The sequence below is a fragment of the Colletotrichum siamense genome (genome assembly GCF_013390195.1).
Source record: "Colletotrichum siamense strain Cg363 chromosome Unknown KSG_Cg363_contig07, whole genome shotgun sequence".
In the NCBI taxonomy this organism is placed as follows: Eukaryota; Fungi; Ascomycota; class Sordariomycetes; order Glomerellales; family Glomerellaceae; genus Colletotrichum; species Colletotrichum siamense.
Window position 1 is genome coordinate 1309987 of NW_023501020.1, and position 18072 is coordinate 1328058.

Consider the following 18072-nt stretch of genomic DNA (forward strand, 5'->3'; position numbering starts at 1 on the left):
ACCTCAAGTCTCTTTCTGCCGTAAAAGTATGAAAATGAACTATTTACGTGCCTTCGCGGAGGAAACGAGGCGCAATAAGCTTCTTTAAAGGTCCATCGGGGATTTAAACAGAGCAGAAGGATCGGCATCCTTGTTTTGCGGTGTCGAGAAGGCGGGCTCTGCCAACGTATTTTGTTGAACAGAGCTGGCAACATCATTAGTCAACGAAGAGAACTGCCTCAAAACACAATGGTGATACCCTAAGAACCAAATATATGGACCATTGAACCGTGTCGGCAACTTTACATTGTAGACTTGCATCGAGACCACGAAGCAGTCTTTCAGCTCACAGTTCTGATGCGATATTAATAGAGTAAAAGTCATGTTCAGAGAGGCGGGCAGAAAAGAGGGAAACAAACGCCCAACCAATCATTTGAACGCAAAGGTACTGAGGTACAACCGGGTGACTGCTCAGACGGAGCGACATTGTCCGATAACACTGTGGCTTGTCTTGTCTTCGCAAGCTCTGCTGCCTCGAGAATCACAAGGCCCTGAGATAACCGGTCCGCTGACGTTCATTTCTTCCCTTTTGCCTGCCACATTCTGACCCAAACACCATGCCATTAGTTCGTATTCCTGCTTATGACGAACTCAAATAATAGAGAGCTCAGCACAGCATTATTACATGGTGTGACATTAAATCTTCAACCCGTAAAGCGTGGCATTGCGCGCGTCGTGAGCGGTTACAACGCATTACCAGTTTTCCCATTGACACAGAACATCATTTGAAAGATCTGACTAAACCTATATTCGGCAGATCAATTTAGACGGCGTGGACAAATCGAGCATATAAGCCCCTAAATTCAATGTCCCGCGTGCAATTTGAAGAGCAGGCACGGATATTGCTCCCCACTGGAATCACTCTATCATAGACGCGTATCCTCAGGTGCGTAACGTTCAAGCAGTCTTTCTTGGCGGGGGCAGCTTGAGAAAGGGTTCCGTCAGACACAACAATACTCTATGTCCGAGTACGATGCCTTGATCATGTATTGCCTTCCTGACATGTCTAAAACCCTGAACCAGGCGAGGCATTAAGCATCCAAGCAAGCTGGAGAAGGGAGGTGATCAAACAGCTTACGTGGGCTTCAGGAGAACAGCATGTGGATAACCCTCAGTGTGTACAGGCTTCCACCATCATCACCTACCGGTGACGACACCTTTTTATTTGTCAATTCATAAAGGCCCTGGCTACCTCAATACAGCACTCTCTTGTGCATCACGTCATCCTGCCGAAAGCCATTCTTGAAAGTCTGGAGTTCTACAGCACTCCAAGCGGACGGAAGAATTCACATCATTCAACGTTACTGATCACATTCAAGGAACAGTAATGATCCATCTTTGAATCGGATTCAAGAAGCAAGAAGTTCTTATGCAAGAGTAACCTGACTTGAACCGCCAAGCGACAAGCGCCGAGCCTCACCCAAGAAGCGCCGAGCGCCGGGTGGTCCCAACGTCAGCCAACAATCCCTGACAGCCAAGCGCTCCCAAGAACATGCGGGTCCTATGACAATCATGAACCAAGACAATCCTTCCTTGGCCTCGCTCAACGGTGGTCGTCAGACCGGCGAAGAGTGGCCGGCTCGCGCCCTGCTCCACCCAGCGGAAGTCGACAACAACACAACAACCACCTGCTTCCTCCGCTTGGCGCCGAGGAAACGGTGACACCGCCGCGAATTACGGTCCCCTCCGCCGAGAGTCTGAGGGCGGGCCTGACGCCTACTTCAACGACGTTTTATCCAATGAGGGTCCCGCTGTCCGCCGCCGGGCCCTGTCCGCCCAGTCACTCTGTTAAGACACTAAGATTCTTGTCCATCATTTCGCCATGCTGGGCAGCTGGGCATCCCACTCTATTTCTCTGGGCAGGTTTGGCTTGTCGCCTCCTTAGACATTAACATTGATACCTGTTTACCTGCCCAGCACCAGTTTCCAGTACCCAGGGGCCCCCCGCGCAGTGTCGCTTTCGTCCCTTCTTCCTCCCATGGACCTCTCCGCCGCCCTTAAACTGAAGTCTTGGCATTCCGGGGAAATAACGACTTCATGAGATATCACGATCGTGGCCTCCCATTATGCTCCATCAACTTAATGAGAGTGACTATTTTTGAGTTGGCATTGCGAATGCAATCAATTGAGTCAAGGTACTCAAGCAACGGTACACCTACTTCGTACTTTTCCCAAAGTAGAACTTTGCCAGTGGCTATCAACTCCACCTTTCAGCTTCAATGCTTCTAGTTCGAGAGATCAGACTGCCAACAGCCACCATCTCGGCGTTGTCGGAACGCGTGTCGCAGATTTTCTCTGCAGCAATGATAGATGACAGCTCCAAGCCCGAACTAGTGGTTCATCTTGTCCAACAACGGACACGGCTGTGCGGTTCCTGGGGCCTCCAAGCCTCCAGCTTCTCTCATCGTTTCAAATTCTTCAAGGTCCACAAGAGGGAGGACCAACATGCGGCAACGGCCGAGCGGATGTGCGTCCCAGAATCACCGGCGATGTTACCGACAAGAGTTCTATCTGTAAGACATTCCACAACCAAATGGCCGAGATTGACTGGAAGGCCCAACTCTTGTACTCGTCAGCGAGGACGTTTCGCAAGACGTTGCATCTTGAATGACCCAGACACCGCCGCCCTTAGTCCGGATCTCCTTATTCTAGAGCGCTCTTATCTCCCTAGGAGAGACACTTGCTGTCGTCTCCCGCGCCGGGTTGCCGCTCTTCCCCGAATGTTCCATCGATAGCCTCCACGATCCGTCCCTTGGTGACAATAGTCCCCTATCAGGATTTACGCGGCACAACTTGGCCATGAATCAGATGCGTTTTGGTCCATTTTCCAAATTTCTAAAAATTCACCGGCCACTGCGATCTGCGGCCAAGCCGCTCCCTTTTGGTCCGTGGCCAAGTATGGCCCTGGTAAACATACCACTGTTAAATAGACCGACTCTCGGCGCTGAGAAAAGATCACTTGCATTTTTCCGCCGCTCACCAGACCATTATCCATCAGCAGCGCTGGGGTACCGGGTGACCGTCATACCACAAGAGACTAGAGGACATCTCTGCACTTCGTCATTTCAAGTTTCTCCTATCTGACTTCATCTTTTGCGCGATTTTCCTTCACTTCTCTAGACGTCCTTTTAATAATCCTATATCTTCTCTCAAGGGGTGTTTGATATCTCTTGTCTTCCTTTTTTCCCCAGACATTTCATGCAACCATCGTATGAGCAATAGCTAAAGAGATCTTCCCCTTACACCCAAAGCCCTTGCCGGCCAAGGCAGCCTCCCTCATCACACACACACCACTGCCTCTGGGCACACGGAGATCTCCAACTTCAAAGTGAAGCCACAATCAACAAAGCCAAGATGCCTACTCTCGATCCCAGCGAACTGAATGTTGTGCTTGCCGTCTTCGGTGGGTACCCCAAGCCTTGGGCCGTTTGACTGTGACTAATCATCGTATCTCATTTGCAGGAGGCTTCATCATTCTTTACGGTGTCATCTCTGTCAAGATTAAGAATGCGTGGTACCTAGGCGAGGCCTGTAAGTCTTTTGCCCTGTCAATTCCTTACCGTCGGATCAGTCCTGCATGGCACGATGCAGCACATGGGTACGACAAGCGGATACACTGACATTCTTTTCTTCATCTTGTAGTACCGGCTGTGGTTCTAGGCGTGTGTCTTGGTCCGCTCGCGGCCAAGTTCCTCGACAGCGAAAGATGGGGGTCAGCTGTCCCAGGTCAGACAAACGACATCACTCTGGTTCGTACAGCCTTTGCCAACTCGCCCCTGCCAACCATGGTGCCACGTGCTTATTGGGTAAGAAACTGACGGGTTACTCATGATAGGGTCTCATGAGAGTGATGATCGGCATCCAACTTGTAATGGCTGGCTACCAACTCCCCGCGAAATACCAGAAGACCAAGTGGAAGGACATGCTTGTTCTGATGTTACCCGTCATGACCATTATGTGGCTTGCTACCACCATCTGCATCCTTGCAACTATCCCAAAAGTGACCCTTTTGGGAGCGATGGTTATTGGATCCTGTGTTACATCCACAGATCCGGTATTGTCACAAGCTGTCGCGAAGGGCCCGTTCTCGGACAAGTTCGTGAGACGCTCGCTCCGAGAGATCATATCATCTGAGGCTGGAGCAAACGATGGCTTTGGTTTTCCGTTCCTCATGCTCAGTGGCAAGTATCACGTCTCCATTGGATGTACGTCTTGGCTAACTGATCTCCCCAGTGTACCTTATGCGGCATGCGGACGGGAAGGAAGCATTGCATACCGGTGACTCCACCTTGCACGCGGTAGCACGTGCTCTGCTACCGAGGGCAGGAGATGTCGGCCGTCAAGGCGGTGGAGTGGGAATCGCCCTTCAGAATTGGTTCCTCGAGACGTGGCTTTACTTCGTCCTGATGAGTATTGCATATGGCGTCATCTTCGGAACTCTGATCAGATATGCTTTGAAGTTCTCGGTCAAGAGGTGCGCACAATTCAGATGCAAGGGGGTGTTAAAGTCTCAACTGCGACTAACAAGATACCAGGAAGTGGATCGATTCCGAGAGCTATGTCCTCGTTCCGACTGCCATTGGCGTGCGTATCACCCCGAAACCTGAAAGCGAGTAGATCTAACAGTGTTGTAGCTTTTCATGATGGGAACCTCCGGAGCTATCGGTACCGACGACCTTCTTTCCTGCTTCGTCGCCGGCAGCGCCCTTAACTGGGATGGAGAGTTCCTAGCTGAAGCGCAAAAGAGACACGACGAGGTCAACGCCAGTATCGACGTTTTGCTCAACTTCGGTGGCTTCATGTACCTTGGCACCATCATCCCATGGAGCGAGTTCAACTCCGATATTACCGGGATCAGCCCCGGTCGGCTCTTCGGCCTGGGCGCTCTTGTCCTCCTGTTCCGTCGGATCCCCGCAGTTCTGATGACCTACAAGCTGATGCCGAACACCATCAAAGATTGGAAGGAGGCCTTCTTTATGGGCTATTTTGGTCCAATCGGTGTTGGTGCTGCTTTCTACGTCGAGCACGCCCGCCATCTTTTCCCCAAGCTGGCGGAAGCAGAAGCGGTTGGCGATAACGAGGTCGTTGACGTGCTCCGCGCTATGGGTCCTGTCGTCTACTGGCTGGCGCTGTTTTCCATCGTCGTCCACGGCCTCTCTATTCCCATCCTCAGCGCCATCTACAGCTACATGGGCGTCAAGCCGATCCAAGAGGACGCCGTCCAGCTTCGCCGCCGCTCCGTCCGTGTTCCGCCACCCGCAAACGCTGTCGAAGGCGACAGAGACACCTTCATCGCCTTCAACAGATTCTCGCGACCGAACCTTTCCACTGAGTCGCTCAGCCATGTGGGTGATGATGACTCGATCGCTGACGAGAAGGTCCGATATCCGGACCTCGAATCGGGACTTCAGGAGGCCAAGCAGAATGCCCAGATGTCCCCTCGAAGGAGCTTCAACATACCGAGGCTTACTGCGCCTCCAAGCTTAAGTCGTCCCCGGACCAGCACCAGTCAGGTGCAGTGGGATCAACCTCACGTCACCCGCGACTGATGAATTACCGTGACCGTGGAAGAGCAAAGCTGGAAGAAAGATATGAGGAGCATTTCGCGGAGCAGGACATCTTCGTCACGCGATCTATGAGATAAAGAAGATGATGAGTAGGAGATGGGAAGTTCAGTTTGCTTCTCCATACTGGACTCATATACATACGAATTGGCCGCTATTGCTGTCTTGACGACTCGGTCTGGTGAGGGCAAGACTTCTGAGCGCTTGCGATTACAATTGAGGACCGGTGAAGGATATCGGCGGGGGCGCAATTCCATGTGGGACTGCTTATGAAGCTGTACATGCCGAGATATTAGATTGCAAGTAGTGGTCCGAAAGAAACACAAAGTACGCTGTCCAAATATTTGTATTCACCTATGCTGGTCCGCATTGTCGTGAAGTCGTGTGAGATTCAACCGGGAAAAAAACGAGGGTTGAACACACTGGAAGACCAAGAAACCTGGGGCATAAGAGGTCTGGGAAAATCATTGGTGTCAGTGGAGTTAGTCCCGGGCTATTGTAATAATGCGAGGAAGTCTGCGACACCAGCGCCTCCCACCGGGTGGTGACTGCGGCGGAGCTCCGCTGCGACTCATGACATGAACATGCTAGCTAGTGCAGCGGCAACATGGGCACTAGTTGCGGGAACTATTCCTCATTTAATTTAGGGGCGGAAAGCGTCTTCAAGCACAACTTGATCCTGCTTCTATTCAAGCACCTGCTTGCAGACGTACTTCATAGAGTGCCGTTGAACCAAGGGTCCTGAGCGGGGAGGGTTATCCCTGCAGCTAATGTGGGTTCTCCCACCCGCAAAGCCCCCGCGTCTCCGACACTTTGATAAAAGATCCGTCCGTGGCAGTCAGTAGACGCGTAGATCATATGCGGCCCCGGGTTGCGATCCAAGTCCGTGAAGACAACGCTGGCATATTTTTCTCCGTTTCAACTATGAAGCTACCTAGGGTAAGGTAGCTCATGAACTGGCTGACGTTCAAGAGTGGTGAACTATAAAGCTCTTGAAATCGAGACATGAGTCTGGAGAAGTCTTGTTGCAGTTTTCCGACAATATTTTGACCCAAACTTTTATCAGTAAACATGCCTGAGTGTGGTTCAATCGTGGACGGGGTCGTGCGATACCCTCTTTCTGGAATCAACGTTGTCATTGTTGGTGCAGGCTTAGGTGGCTTACAGGCAGCCGTCGAATGTTGGAGAAAGGGTCATGAGGTTCAAGTACTTGAAAAGGGGGAGGCCATCTCCGAGGCTGGTGCGCGTGCAATTTGTCTACGATTATATTCTAGTTTTCGACTGACGTCTTTTGCCTAGGCGATGTTATCAGACTCGGCCCAAACAGTTACGCCACCTTGAAGGAGTACCCCACGATGCTTCAGGAATGGGACCACTTTGCTTTCGACGTCGAAACATGTTTCTGCTATCGCGATGGGAAGTTCGCCATCCCAAAGGCCGAGTTCGAGCACCACCTCCCAGCAGTTGCCACGCATGTCATCTGGCCCATTCGAGCCAAGCCGATAGCGAGTCGGAGAGATCTTGCCTTGATGTTCTTGGGTCAGTGCAAGCGGCTGGGAATCCCCGTGACCTACAATGTCAACATCACACAGTACTCCGAGGATGGCAAGGGAACTGCTACGGCCCATGCCGAAGACGGTCGCACTTTCACTGGCGACGTTTTGATAGCGGCGGATGGCATCGGCTCTAAGAGTTGCGGTGTAGCGCTGGGCAAACCGGTTCGCGCAGTTAGCACGGGATATTGCGCCGATCGTGTCATGTACTCGACCGACCACATCAAAAACGCTCCCGCCTTGCAGAAAGCAATTGCTGAGCTTGAACGACCGCAGCTGCGCATGTATACCGCGTACGTCTTCTAGATGGTCCTGGTACCGCGGGTTTCACTGACAGAAGTCTAGTCCTGACATGTACATCGTGTTCCTCTTATCAAAGACTCATATTTTCCTGGGTATCACGCACAAGGTATGCGTTTCTCGCCACCTTGTAACTCAGGCTAATGTAAGATCCACAGGATGATGGCACCGCCGTAGAGTCCTGGTCATCGACCGTGACCCCTGAGCAAACCGCGGATGTCATGCCCGATAAGGAGAGCTGGGATCCAGTCCTCATGGAAGCGATTCACAGTACCCCGCCGAATACTGTTGTGCGATGGAAGCTGTGCTGCCGTAACCCCCAACCCAAGTGGCACTCCGATGGCGGTCACATCATTCAAGTTGGTGATGCAGCGCACAGCTTCATCCCATCATCCGGGAACGGGGCGTCCATGGCACTCGAAGATGCCATGTCACTTCCCGAGTGCTTGAGGCTGGGGGGCAAAGATCGCATCGCGCTGGCTGTTCGCGTTCATCAGCTTCTCAGGTAAGTTGAAAGGTTTGTGCATTGCATCCAGCATGGCTTCTAATCGCTGCAACGTAGATATGAGCGTACGTCACTGCTGCAACACAATGGCTTCGTGAACAGGCGTCAGGTTCACCGCGACATGAACGAGATTCTCAAGGATGAAAGACAGCCTATGCTGCTCGGCAAGTGGGTATGGACACATCATGCCGAGAAATATGTCACCGAGAACTTCGAAAACGCTTGCTTGGCAGTTGAGGGCGGCAAACCGTTCAAGAATACCAATCTACCAGTAGGTCATCAGGTGCAGCCCTGGAGTATTGAGGAAGAGGAAGAGAAAGAGAAATCCGGGATCTTTGTTGAGGATTTGAAGAATACGGGCGACTGGGGCTTGATCTGAGGGACGGACATTTGATAGCGTCGATACTAGCGTCTTGCGGAATCTCTATGAACGTAGGAAGAGACAAAGGTGCAGATGAAGGTGAAATCCAATTTGGCTAGAATTAGTGTACATTTGACTTGATTCCTTCCTACTACGTGAGGCTTCCTATCATCCACCGTGCCGCATTGCCTTTGGGAAGATAGTTCCGCCTAGTTATCAACCAGACTATTTATCTACTTGAGTTGCAAAATGTACAAAATACCGACGCTAGCTCTTCGAAAATCCCACGATGGAAATGTCAGTCGCGTCATAATCGAAACTGGCAACACAAATAATCCAGCCTTACATCTTGTATGCTGTATCAACTACCGATATTTAAGCTCAGAATTCGCTCAGCCCCTTCTCACAGGGCTTGCGTTGGCCACCCCTCTCGGGGAGTGGTGGGGGTGGGGGTGGGGAGTGCAGTTCTCTTATTGTTTATATATCCTCCGTGTACGGGTGGAGCAACTTATTAGCTCAACAAGTTGACACTCACCACTCATGATACGATATGCGTGTTTTGTCTAGAGTAGGACCACGGCCGATGCCGAATGCCCCTTGCGCCTGCCCCACTGATAGCCGGTGGGATCGAAAAAGTGCCGGTCGATTCGCAGTCATTGTGGAGGTTCTTCAAGGCCGGGAGTGTCTCAACCTTGGCACGGGGACTTGAACCAGTCCGTTTCCGCAATCGGAATCCCATCTCGCCCGCCTGTTGGGCTTCGAAATGCATAATACCACTAGCTGAAGTGTCAAACCTGCTAAAATGTCGCTCTCAGTACCTATTCCCTCTCCAGTCTTCTTTTTTTTGCATCATTGCATCATCTTACAATCACTGAGCAGATTCAAACGCTTCGCGATGCCTTTTCGAGTTGTTATCGTTGGTGGTAGTGTGGCTGGCCTTGCGCTAGCCAACATGCTTGAGAAATTCGACATCGACTACGTAGTGTTGGAGGCTTACCCCGACATCGCACCTCAAGTCGGCGCCAGTATTGGTCTGTTGCCAAACGGTCTCCGAATCCTGGACCAGCTTGGCTGTTACGAAGCGTATCGAGCAAAGGCTGAGGATCAAGTCTACCAACAAGCGTACCTGAGAGAGGCCTCAGGCAAGGCGTATGGCTATCAACACGATCTCATGGAAATGTGGGAGAAGATGTGAGTTGTATCGTTGTGTTGACGATTCATAGTTGAGGCTGATTCGAAGACAGGCTCGGGTATCCGATGATATTCATCGACAGACAGATGCTCATCCAGGTTCTCTACTCTAACCTGAAGCACAAAGAAAGAGTTCTCACCTCCAAGCGAGCCGTTTCTGTCGATATCATGGAATCCTCTGCCCGGGTTACAACGGAGGATGGCCAAGTCTTCAGTGGTGACATCGTCGTGGGAGCCGATGGCATCCACAGCACTGTGAGGAAGGAGATGTGGCGCAATGCTCCTCCTGGCTGCTTCCCCCATGACGAATACTCTAAAGTCCCTGCTACAACTCTTTGCATTTTTGGAATCTCCCATCGACCCGAGGCCTACCCCGCAGCTAGCCAGCATAACACCCTTTCCGAGGGTCACAGCTACTTTCTCATGGCGGCTCCCGGCAACCGAGTGTACTGGTTCCTGTTCATGGAGTTGAAAGAGACGCTTTATGGAGAAAATATTCCCAGGTGGGTACAACGGAGACTTTTCTCATATATTCGTTCACATGCAATTGCTGATCTCAATGTTGGACAGGTATACTAAAGACGATGAGGCAAGAATTGTGGAACAACACGCGAACGACCGTATCCTGGAGAACATGACCTTCGGAGAATTGTACGAGAAGCGCATCGTAACTACTTTGGCGCCACTCCAAACTTATGTGTTTGAGAAGTGGCACTACAAGAGACTTGTGACCATCGGAGATTCTGCTCATAAGGTAAGCCGCCTGGAACTCAAGTTCCTACGCGATGCAATCGCTACCAGCATCTGCGCTAACAACAGTGTCTTTGGTAGGTTGATCCTGTAACAGGTCAGGGTGGAAACGGCGCCATTGAGTCAGGGGCACTTCTAGTTAACGCTCTGCTCCGAGAGTTTGACTCGAGTCCCGACGGGCTCGGCGAGAAACAAATAGAAGACGTGCTTGCAGAGGTCCATACCATCAGATTTGTGAGTACCTCATACGGCACACCGACCCTATCACTGATGCTAACCACACATTGCACGAGCAGGAACGGGCTCAAGATGTTGTCCAGCAAGGTTACTGGCTCCAGAACGCCTTTACTCAACGATCAACGATGGGAAAAGTCATTGCGCGATACTTCATGCCAGCTCTTGGGTCTTTCGGTGTCCTTTACAGAGGTGTGGAATTTTGCTCTCCGGCGACCAGCTTGCATAGGCTTGAGATTCCTCGGCGTCCTCGGGCTGTCCCGTTCGAAGACGAGCTGCCCGCCAGACCAATTAAGAATATGAGCAAGATCAATAAGCTGGCATCTATCGCTGCCACCACGCTTCTTTGTGCCTTGGCTGCTGGCCTGATACGCTTGCCTAAAAGCCTTGAGTTGGCTATTGACGCTTTATGCTCAATGGATGTCGCGAATGCGTCAATGTTACCGGCCGTGACGTTTCTCGTCAACACAGCCTCACTTCTGGCGATGGCGTTAGTTGAATCTAACCGAGTTGGTAACAGAATTACTTCTTGGGCCCAGTAAGTTTCTCATTACCGACAGACTCCACAGACCTTCCCTGAGAGCCACGCTGACTAGTAACAAAGGATCGTCACCTTCGCTGTTGTCAACAACTTCCTCGGGCCAGGCGCAATAGGACCACTAGCTGCGCTGTTCGCCCACTGGTCTTGTGGTCTCATTGTCGGAAGACATGTGCCGGTTGCGGCAGCAAAGATGGTACTGCCAATCGTCACAGTCGGATACGTCCTTCCAGCTGCGATCGCTATGCTTAGAATGGACTCAAGCTCGATCACTATCTGGAGAAATGCTCCAATCATCTGCTTCATGCTGGCAAGAAGTCTCTCAGCCCTTGGAAACTCTTCGTCACCTGCTGGTGTCGATGACGAGAAGTTCAAGCTCAGGGTTGAAAGGGCAAGAACACATAACATGTTTGCAAAGGCAGATTTGCCATATATCCGAGTCATTCACTGCTCCGCCCTTGTTGTATCTGCGACTATTCACATCATCAACGTCCTGCGCCATGGTGCTGGGCTAAGCCTGGTATTGGGGGGAAACAACGCATTTCTGGTGGGATTGGGGTTTTCCAAATACGAAGGCTTAGCCTTTACAGTTTCCTCACTACTTCTCGCCCTTGGAGCTGCACCTTTGAGTTTGCGCTTGTGTGGATACATCACCACAGTCCAGTCATTGGTGTCTGCATTGGTAATCTGCCTTGGTTTGTTCGTTGTGGGTCCAACAGCCACGGTGGCAGGCATGGCTTGTTATCGGGAGAGTGTTTTGGCTAGTTTTGGGCAGTGACAACGTCGGCACTAAATTCATCGGACATACCCGAGGCTTGGGAAGCTCACAGCTCATTTTGGTCTTCATCATGACTAGGTACCGTCGAGCAGCTATCTATTGCTTACAATGAGGAATAGCCTTTTTAAAAACTGCTGGATTCTTTCTGAAAAGATCAGCCAAGCAAAGGCCTTTTTCATAGACGCTATCTTCATCGCGGTTATTCCAACAGAGGTTGGTTTTCATCATGGCATGATGCCCGAATTTCCATACACACCTACATACCTAATGAAAAGAAGATTCAACGCCATAGCCTAGTGGGAAAAGTGAGACCAAAGCACATTAAACACGGGTTAGGCTATGAGAGTATACCTTAGCGAGCGTTGTTCACCATACTGTACAGCTCGGATGTGAAATTGAATCAAGATTTAGTGTCTAAATTGTCAAACTGTATCATGGAATTATCCGTCTGAACAAGTGGGCGTAGAAGTTCCGAAGTCAATTTGCACAACTTATCACTCAGAGAGCAGAACGCATCAGGTTCGAATCCAGATCGATGCTGCGGCCGGTAGACCTTTGAAGCACTGGCACCCAACCAAGGCTAGCTTTAGCTACGTACCAGTAAGTCAAAATAATAGGAACACGTCAGATACAATACAACAGTCATGAATTTCAAATCCCATACACGGGAAAAAAACGTGCATTGCCTCAAATGAAAACCAAAACCCGACACCGGCCGCGCAGTTTCAACAAGCAATCATGCCGGCACCCAACCAAAAATATGGAGTACACAACACTCTGGCCTTTGTTCTTGAAACCCCTCGTTCGTCTGGTTCTATCATTTTGACACTTGCAACGCACAATCGTCTTGACATGATTGCAACAACAATCTAGGTTATGACCGGTGAAGCGCGGTTACCTACGTACCATCATATTTCCTTCATGGCTATGGTTCATCTTGTTCTAACATGCCGCTGGATGTAGCACACAGACTATCCTGACTTGAAGACCCCCTGAGAACCTTCCATCCCCTTCACACACTAGCTTCAGTTCGAAGGATTTGAGGGTCGATTTTCTTAGGAGTTGTGATCTTGAACACATTATTTCGTAACTGGTTCCTTAGCACATGTAGGTATTCGTCTTTTACGGGAACTACCCACCTGTATGCGGTATTGTCCTTGCCCACATAGCTTTTCCAAGACTGTCGACAGTTCAAGGGTGTCGCGGACATAGCGAGAGTGAATCTCTTGGGTCGAAAGACCGCCGGGAGCGTCACCTTGTCCAGACTCTGCTGTCAGTCTGGCCCCGTCCCCTAATGACATAGTCGCGCGAGGTTTAAGAGGTCAATTATCCTCTGCAAAGGTAATGGGTGCTGGGAATCATGACTGGACCGGAAAACAGGTGAGAGATCTGTGCGACGAAAGGTTTGTCGAGCTTATGTATATATGTTGCACAATCGATTGTAGATACTTTGGCCCTGTTGTCGTCCTTGTACCCAAAAGGCTGTAATGACATTTCCGAGACCAGAGTTTTAGTGTCAGCCAATGCATTCCGTCTATTTGCACTGGTGACCACAACATGGAACGCCGTCGCCTGAGAACGATAAGCGCCACACACTCGAGTGTGGAGTGACTATTGATCATGTTTCAGCCACAAATTCCTGCGCGGACAGACGCGCAGCTGATTTGCACTCATGACGTGACACACCTGTTACCGGTGAACATGTCTTTGGCATATCTGGAAGTAACTGCGGTTTGTGTGGTGGCGGGAACTCGTGTCTCAATGGCCATACTGGCCTCTCAACCTCTCTGGAAGTAGATTCGAATGAGCAAATAGGACGCATGCATCACGTCCACACCTTTCTGTCCTTGAGACAACGTGCTACCTGCTCACATCAGCGTTTCGACGCAAGCGATGCGCAAATATCGCTTTACAGAATATGGCTCCGCGAGCAACCACGAGTATGCGACCAAGCTTCGGGAGGCGCGGAGTGAAAAGTGATGAGATGACACGCGTATTCTATACGAACGAACGATCGGTCTCCGTAGTTGAGACCAGGTATTATATTACGCGGAATCCGTCACCATTGCCACCTGCTCGAGGCGTCCTGTCGGGCTTCCTGAGAAGAACGAATTAGAAATGTGAGCGCTTTCAGCTGCCACTGCTGTCTCAGCCTCAAATGCCAGCACTCAATAACGGCGTTGACGTGATTCCGTCCCTTGCCTGACACCCTGAGCTATGTGTCGTAATGTCAAGGAAACAAGATGGCGACAGGTCAAGGGCTAGGATGATTTGAGCCATCACGGACAGTGGATGGCGCGTTTTAGAGCTGAAGTATGCTTCATTAAAGCCACTTAGAATAACCATGCCGTTACTTCCATATACACGTTTACGAAGAGCGCCATACCAAACCGTGCCCAACAGCCCTTCATTTGTTGTGCCCACAATCAGCTCCCGCCAATGTACCCAGCCTGAGGCCATGCCACAGCCATCGGCAAGTTGACAATACACTCCCTTCGAAGCCATTAGGCGGTATTTCTCATGTTGGCTTGGAATTTGCAATCAGCCGCTCGTAGGCAGCTGTTCCGTGGCTGCGTCACCAATCCCACACTCATCGCAACATAAGTGTGAACGATACGGAAAATATCAAAACATGCGGGGCACTATTTATCGACGTCAACGTCTTTCAACCTACCAAAGCCCTGTGAGTGATGTTGCATTTCTCAGTATTTCTCAAGAATTCTGATAAATTACTATGTCTACTTCAATTTGACGCAGTATTCGTATTGCACACTGTATTGAGCATCATAGCCTAGCAGATGTGCCCCCATCTCCAAGTCTGTAGATATCTTGATGAGCATACCACTGTCGGAATCGCACAGCGAGCCTCGATCAATGCCCTCTTATTCCTCCGAGACGTTCAAGTATTTCGCGCCTCCCTGTGGAGACGAGCTAACAAGACGAAGAAAGGCGACTGATGCCGTCGAGCCAAGAAGATAATTTCAGTACTCCCTTCCATAGCCTGCTCGCCGTGGACAGGGATGAAGGCTTGCTTTTTTTACTTGAATACTCGCTAAGACAGTGGTATTTCCTTAGAAGAAACATTGCATTCTGCGCTTGCTCAACCACTCAAGGTACGGGCGTGAACAGTGAGCATCCCATCGCTCACTGTTCCAACATCTCTCGCATCAGATGTGGGGGCAGTCAGGCAAGGGAATCCCTCAAATCATGTTCAACCCCCGAGACGACGCAGATTCGACGTGCGATCATGTGAATGCTTGTCATTGACAATCTGGTAGCAAAGGTCCGTTGCTTCTTTTGTTCAGCCATCTGAGTTGAGGTTGCGTGCATCCCGAATTTTGACGGATCTAAACGAAAATTAAGATCAAGCCGGAGATGCCTTCTGCCCCTGTGGACGGTCCGACTGTGAGGCCTGGTAGTCCTATCCTGGAGACCATCACGCCCCCAGTCCCACAGAAGACTGGACCCGATCACCCTACCATAACTCTGACAAGTCCCGACGAGGCCAATAACGCTCTGTCTAACACTTCCAATATCGATCCATTATCTCAAGGTCCGTACTGTTTACCCTAATGCTGGGAACTTGAGAACTATAGGCTAAGATCCTGTTTAGGTGACGGACAGATCTTGGATCATCCTCTGCCGCCACAAGAAGCCACTCATGGCTCCAGTGTGTTGCAAAAAGCTCTTCGGGCACAGCGATGCTTGTCATATAAGAGTAGAAAGCGCTTCGTGCCATTAGATGTCATGAGATCACTTCTTACCACAGACAGGGTGATGGAAGAGCTCCAGCAACATGCTCACATTAAAGACCATGCGGCACTGCCACGAGTATGCAGGGCTGTATGCGCAGACCCCGCGGTCGGGGAAGATGGAGCCACAATGTCTCGGAAAGGAAGGATGTCAAAACTCTTCGCCATATTGCTTCTGGTAGAGAAGTCCGACGCGATATTGTCCTTTTGGATGGAAGGCCTTCACGATGGTAATTTACCTTTCCGATTGGACCTTCATGGTGATCGTGGACGATTCTATCACGGTGGTACAGCCATTGAGGCGTTCTCCAGCTGGGGGGACAAGGACATCGAGACGTTTGACAATTACCAGTGGTCTGTCATGTCGCCGTTTTTCTCAACTCCGTCAGAAAACAACATCGACAAGGTGTTCCATTATGATTTGGAGAAGGAAATAATTCTTCCTTTCGTCTCTTTCGATGAGGCTGCGTCGCGGACTGTTGAACAGGGCAACTGTAGTACAGTATTCCAAGTTAAGATCCACAAGGCGCATCACCAGTTTGATTATGCTGTTGTAAGTTATTTCTCATTGGACGGACATTTAATACAAACGTGTGATAACCACGGACACTATAGGGTCAGGATTTCTTTTTTGCTGTGAAGAAACTCGACTCTTCCGACGAAAGCTCCTTTCATGCCGAGGTGGACACTTTGAAGAGATTCAGTCGTACACCCCAAGAGCATCTCATACAACTTCTGGCAACCTATAAACACTGGGATCAGTATTTCCTCATTTTTCATTTTGCCGATCGTAACTTGCGCGGACTTTGGAAAGAAATCAGGGAGCCAGAACCCAATCGTAAACTTTCGCTGTGGATAGCAGAACAGTGCCATGGCCTTGCGGTGGGCCTGAACAGTATTCATGATTATCAATCTCATCAAATATTAGGGTCACATCTCGACAGGCCAAATTCACCATCGCAGGAAACACCCTACGGAAGACACAGCGACATTAAGCCAGAGAATATTCTATGGTTTAAGCATGAAGAGACATCACCTTATAATGTGTCTGGTATCTTGAAGATATCCGACTTCGGGTTCGCCAAATTCAGCAGCAAGGGCTCAAGATCAGGCATGTTGAACCACAACTTCCGCGGAACACCAACCTATCGACCGCCAGAAAGCGACCTACATGGACACTGCATATCTAGATCAGTCGACATCTGGACCATGGGATGTTTGTATCTCGAGTTTATCACATGGGCATTGGAGGGCTACAATGCTACGGTGACATTCTGCGACAAACGAGATGCGCCAAATGAATCTGTGCCAGGATTGAATGAGGATACCTTCTTCATAATACGAAACGAAAGGGGAAGAAAGAAGGCAACATTAAAGCCTTCCGTAGTAGAGGTACGTCAATATCCGATTAACACCCAAGAAGCTATTGGCCTACTACTAACCATCTTCCAATTCCTATTCATAAGTGGATCGACCACTTGCGCTCTCTTCCGAACTGCACCGCATACCACCATGAATGCTTAATTTATATCGCGGAGAGACTTCTGGTACCGAATCCCAAGGAAAGAGCTTCCTGCGACCAGTTGGTAAAGAAGCTTAAGAGGCTGCGTGAAGCATTAGACAGGAACGACGGCGCAGCCTTTGATACCAATGAGTGGCCAGATCCTCGACGACCAATCATTGTACGCCCCTACATTTGGGATTCATCTTCAGGTGAGTGCTGTTGCGTAAAGTCCGATGAGTAGTAACTTATTTATGAAGCCGAAGGTTTATTCCCTTCGAACCGCCCAACCTCGAGCCTAGTTGATGTGGTTGGATTGGCGCCAATTGACGAGATACCGAGCGTCCATGGCAGGATCATAGCAATTGCCAAAAAACCTCCACCGCAGGAAATGCAGCCAAGGGTCATGTCTGGAACCTCCAACTTGAATTCTACAACCAACCCTTTCGGCGACGAAACAGCATCTCAAACTACGGGAACATTGCTGGATCTTTCCGACGCACGTGACAATACGCAAACGAAGGGTCGACGATCCGGCGGAACACGGAATCGTGGTTTCAAAGAGTTATTAGAATCATGCTTCCCTTGTTGTAAACGGCGATTATAGTACGGCGCTATGTGTCGGTTGAGTTCAGTTGTGGAAATGCTGGTTGTTGGGCCGAGGAACTCCCCTGTTCGCATCGGTGGATTCCTTGCGTGTTCTCAGCCAGTCCCAATGAAATCAACAGACCTCTGTCATATCATAGAAATGATGGAACAAGGAATGTCTCGAACTGGGAATCCGTCATTAACGCTTGTGGATTCTTTCTTCGGCATGTTGGGATTTCAGGCTGTGTCCCACTGGTTCAAACCGATTTCCGGTGTTCATTGGATGGTACGCAGTTTCCAACTCGAATTTTGAGAGTTGCGCAGTAGCTACATGCAATATAAAAAGAAATAATTGTAATTGTTGGTCTCACAGGACCAGCTAGCTGGTAGGGTACTGTAGGCAGCAAATATCGTATTA

General features: G+C 50.1%; 3 protein-coding genes across 3 annotated transcripts; all 3 read left to right on the forward strand.

The window, feature by feature from the left end:
• Window positions 1–3393: 3393 nt before the first annotated feature.
• On the forward strand, window positions 3394–5588 carry CGCS363_v010684 (putative Na(+)/H(+) antiporter; the record flags this gene model as incomplete). Its single annotated transcript, XM_036642533.1, has 7 exons — window positions 3394–3442; window positions 3502–3570; window positions 3682–3788; window positions 3875–4244; window positions 4273–4513; window positions 4575–4623; window positions 4674–5588. The coding sequence occupies 7 exons, from the start codon at window positions 3394–3396 to the stop codon at window positions 5586–5588; spliced, it is 1800 nt and encodes a 599-aa protein (XP_036492436.1).
• A 1086-nt stretch (window positions 5589–6674) lies between these two features.
• Window positions 6675–8340, forward strand: fsr3-0 (FAD-dependent monooxygenase fsr3; the record flags this gene model as incomplete). Its single annotated transcript, XM_036642534.1, has 5 exons — window positions 6675–6843; window positions 6903–7449; window positions 7502–7565; window positions 7615–7961; window positions 8019–8340. The coding sequence occupies 5 exons, from the start codon at window positions 6675–6677 to the stop codon at window positions 8338–8340; spliced, it is 1449 nt and encodes a 482-aa protein (XP_036492435.1).
• Window positions 8341–9274: 934 nt separating this feature from the next.
• On the forward strand, window positions 9275–11664 carry andE-1 (FAD-dependent monooxygenase andE; the record flags this gene model as incomplete). Its single annotated transcript, XM_036642535.1, has 7 exons — window positions 9275–9513; window positions 9567–10016; window positions 10084–10267; window positions 10345–10497; window positions 10560–11035; window positions 11102–11555; window positions 11626–11664. 7 exons carry the CDS (start codon window positions 9275–9277, stop codon window positions 11662–11664), a joined length of 1995 nt encoding a protein of 664 aa, XP_036492438.1.
• Window positions 11665–18072: the final 6408 nt, after the last annotated feature.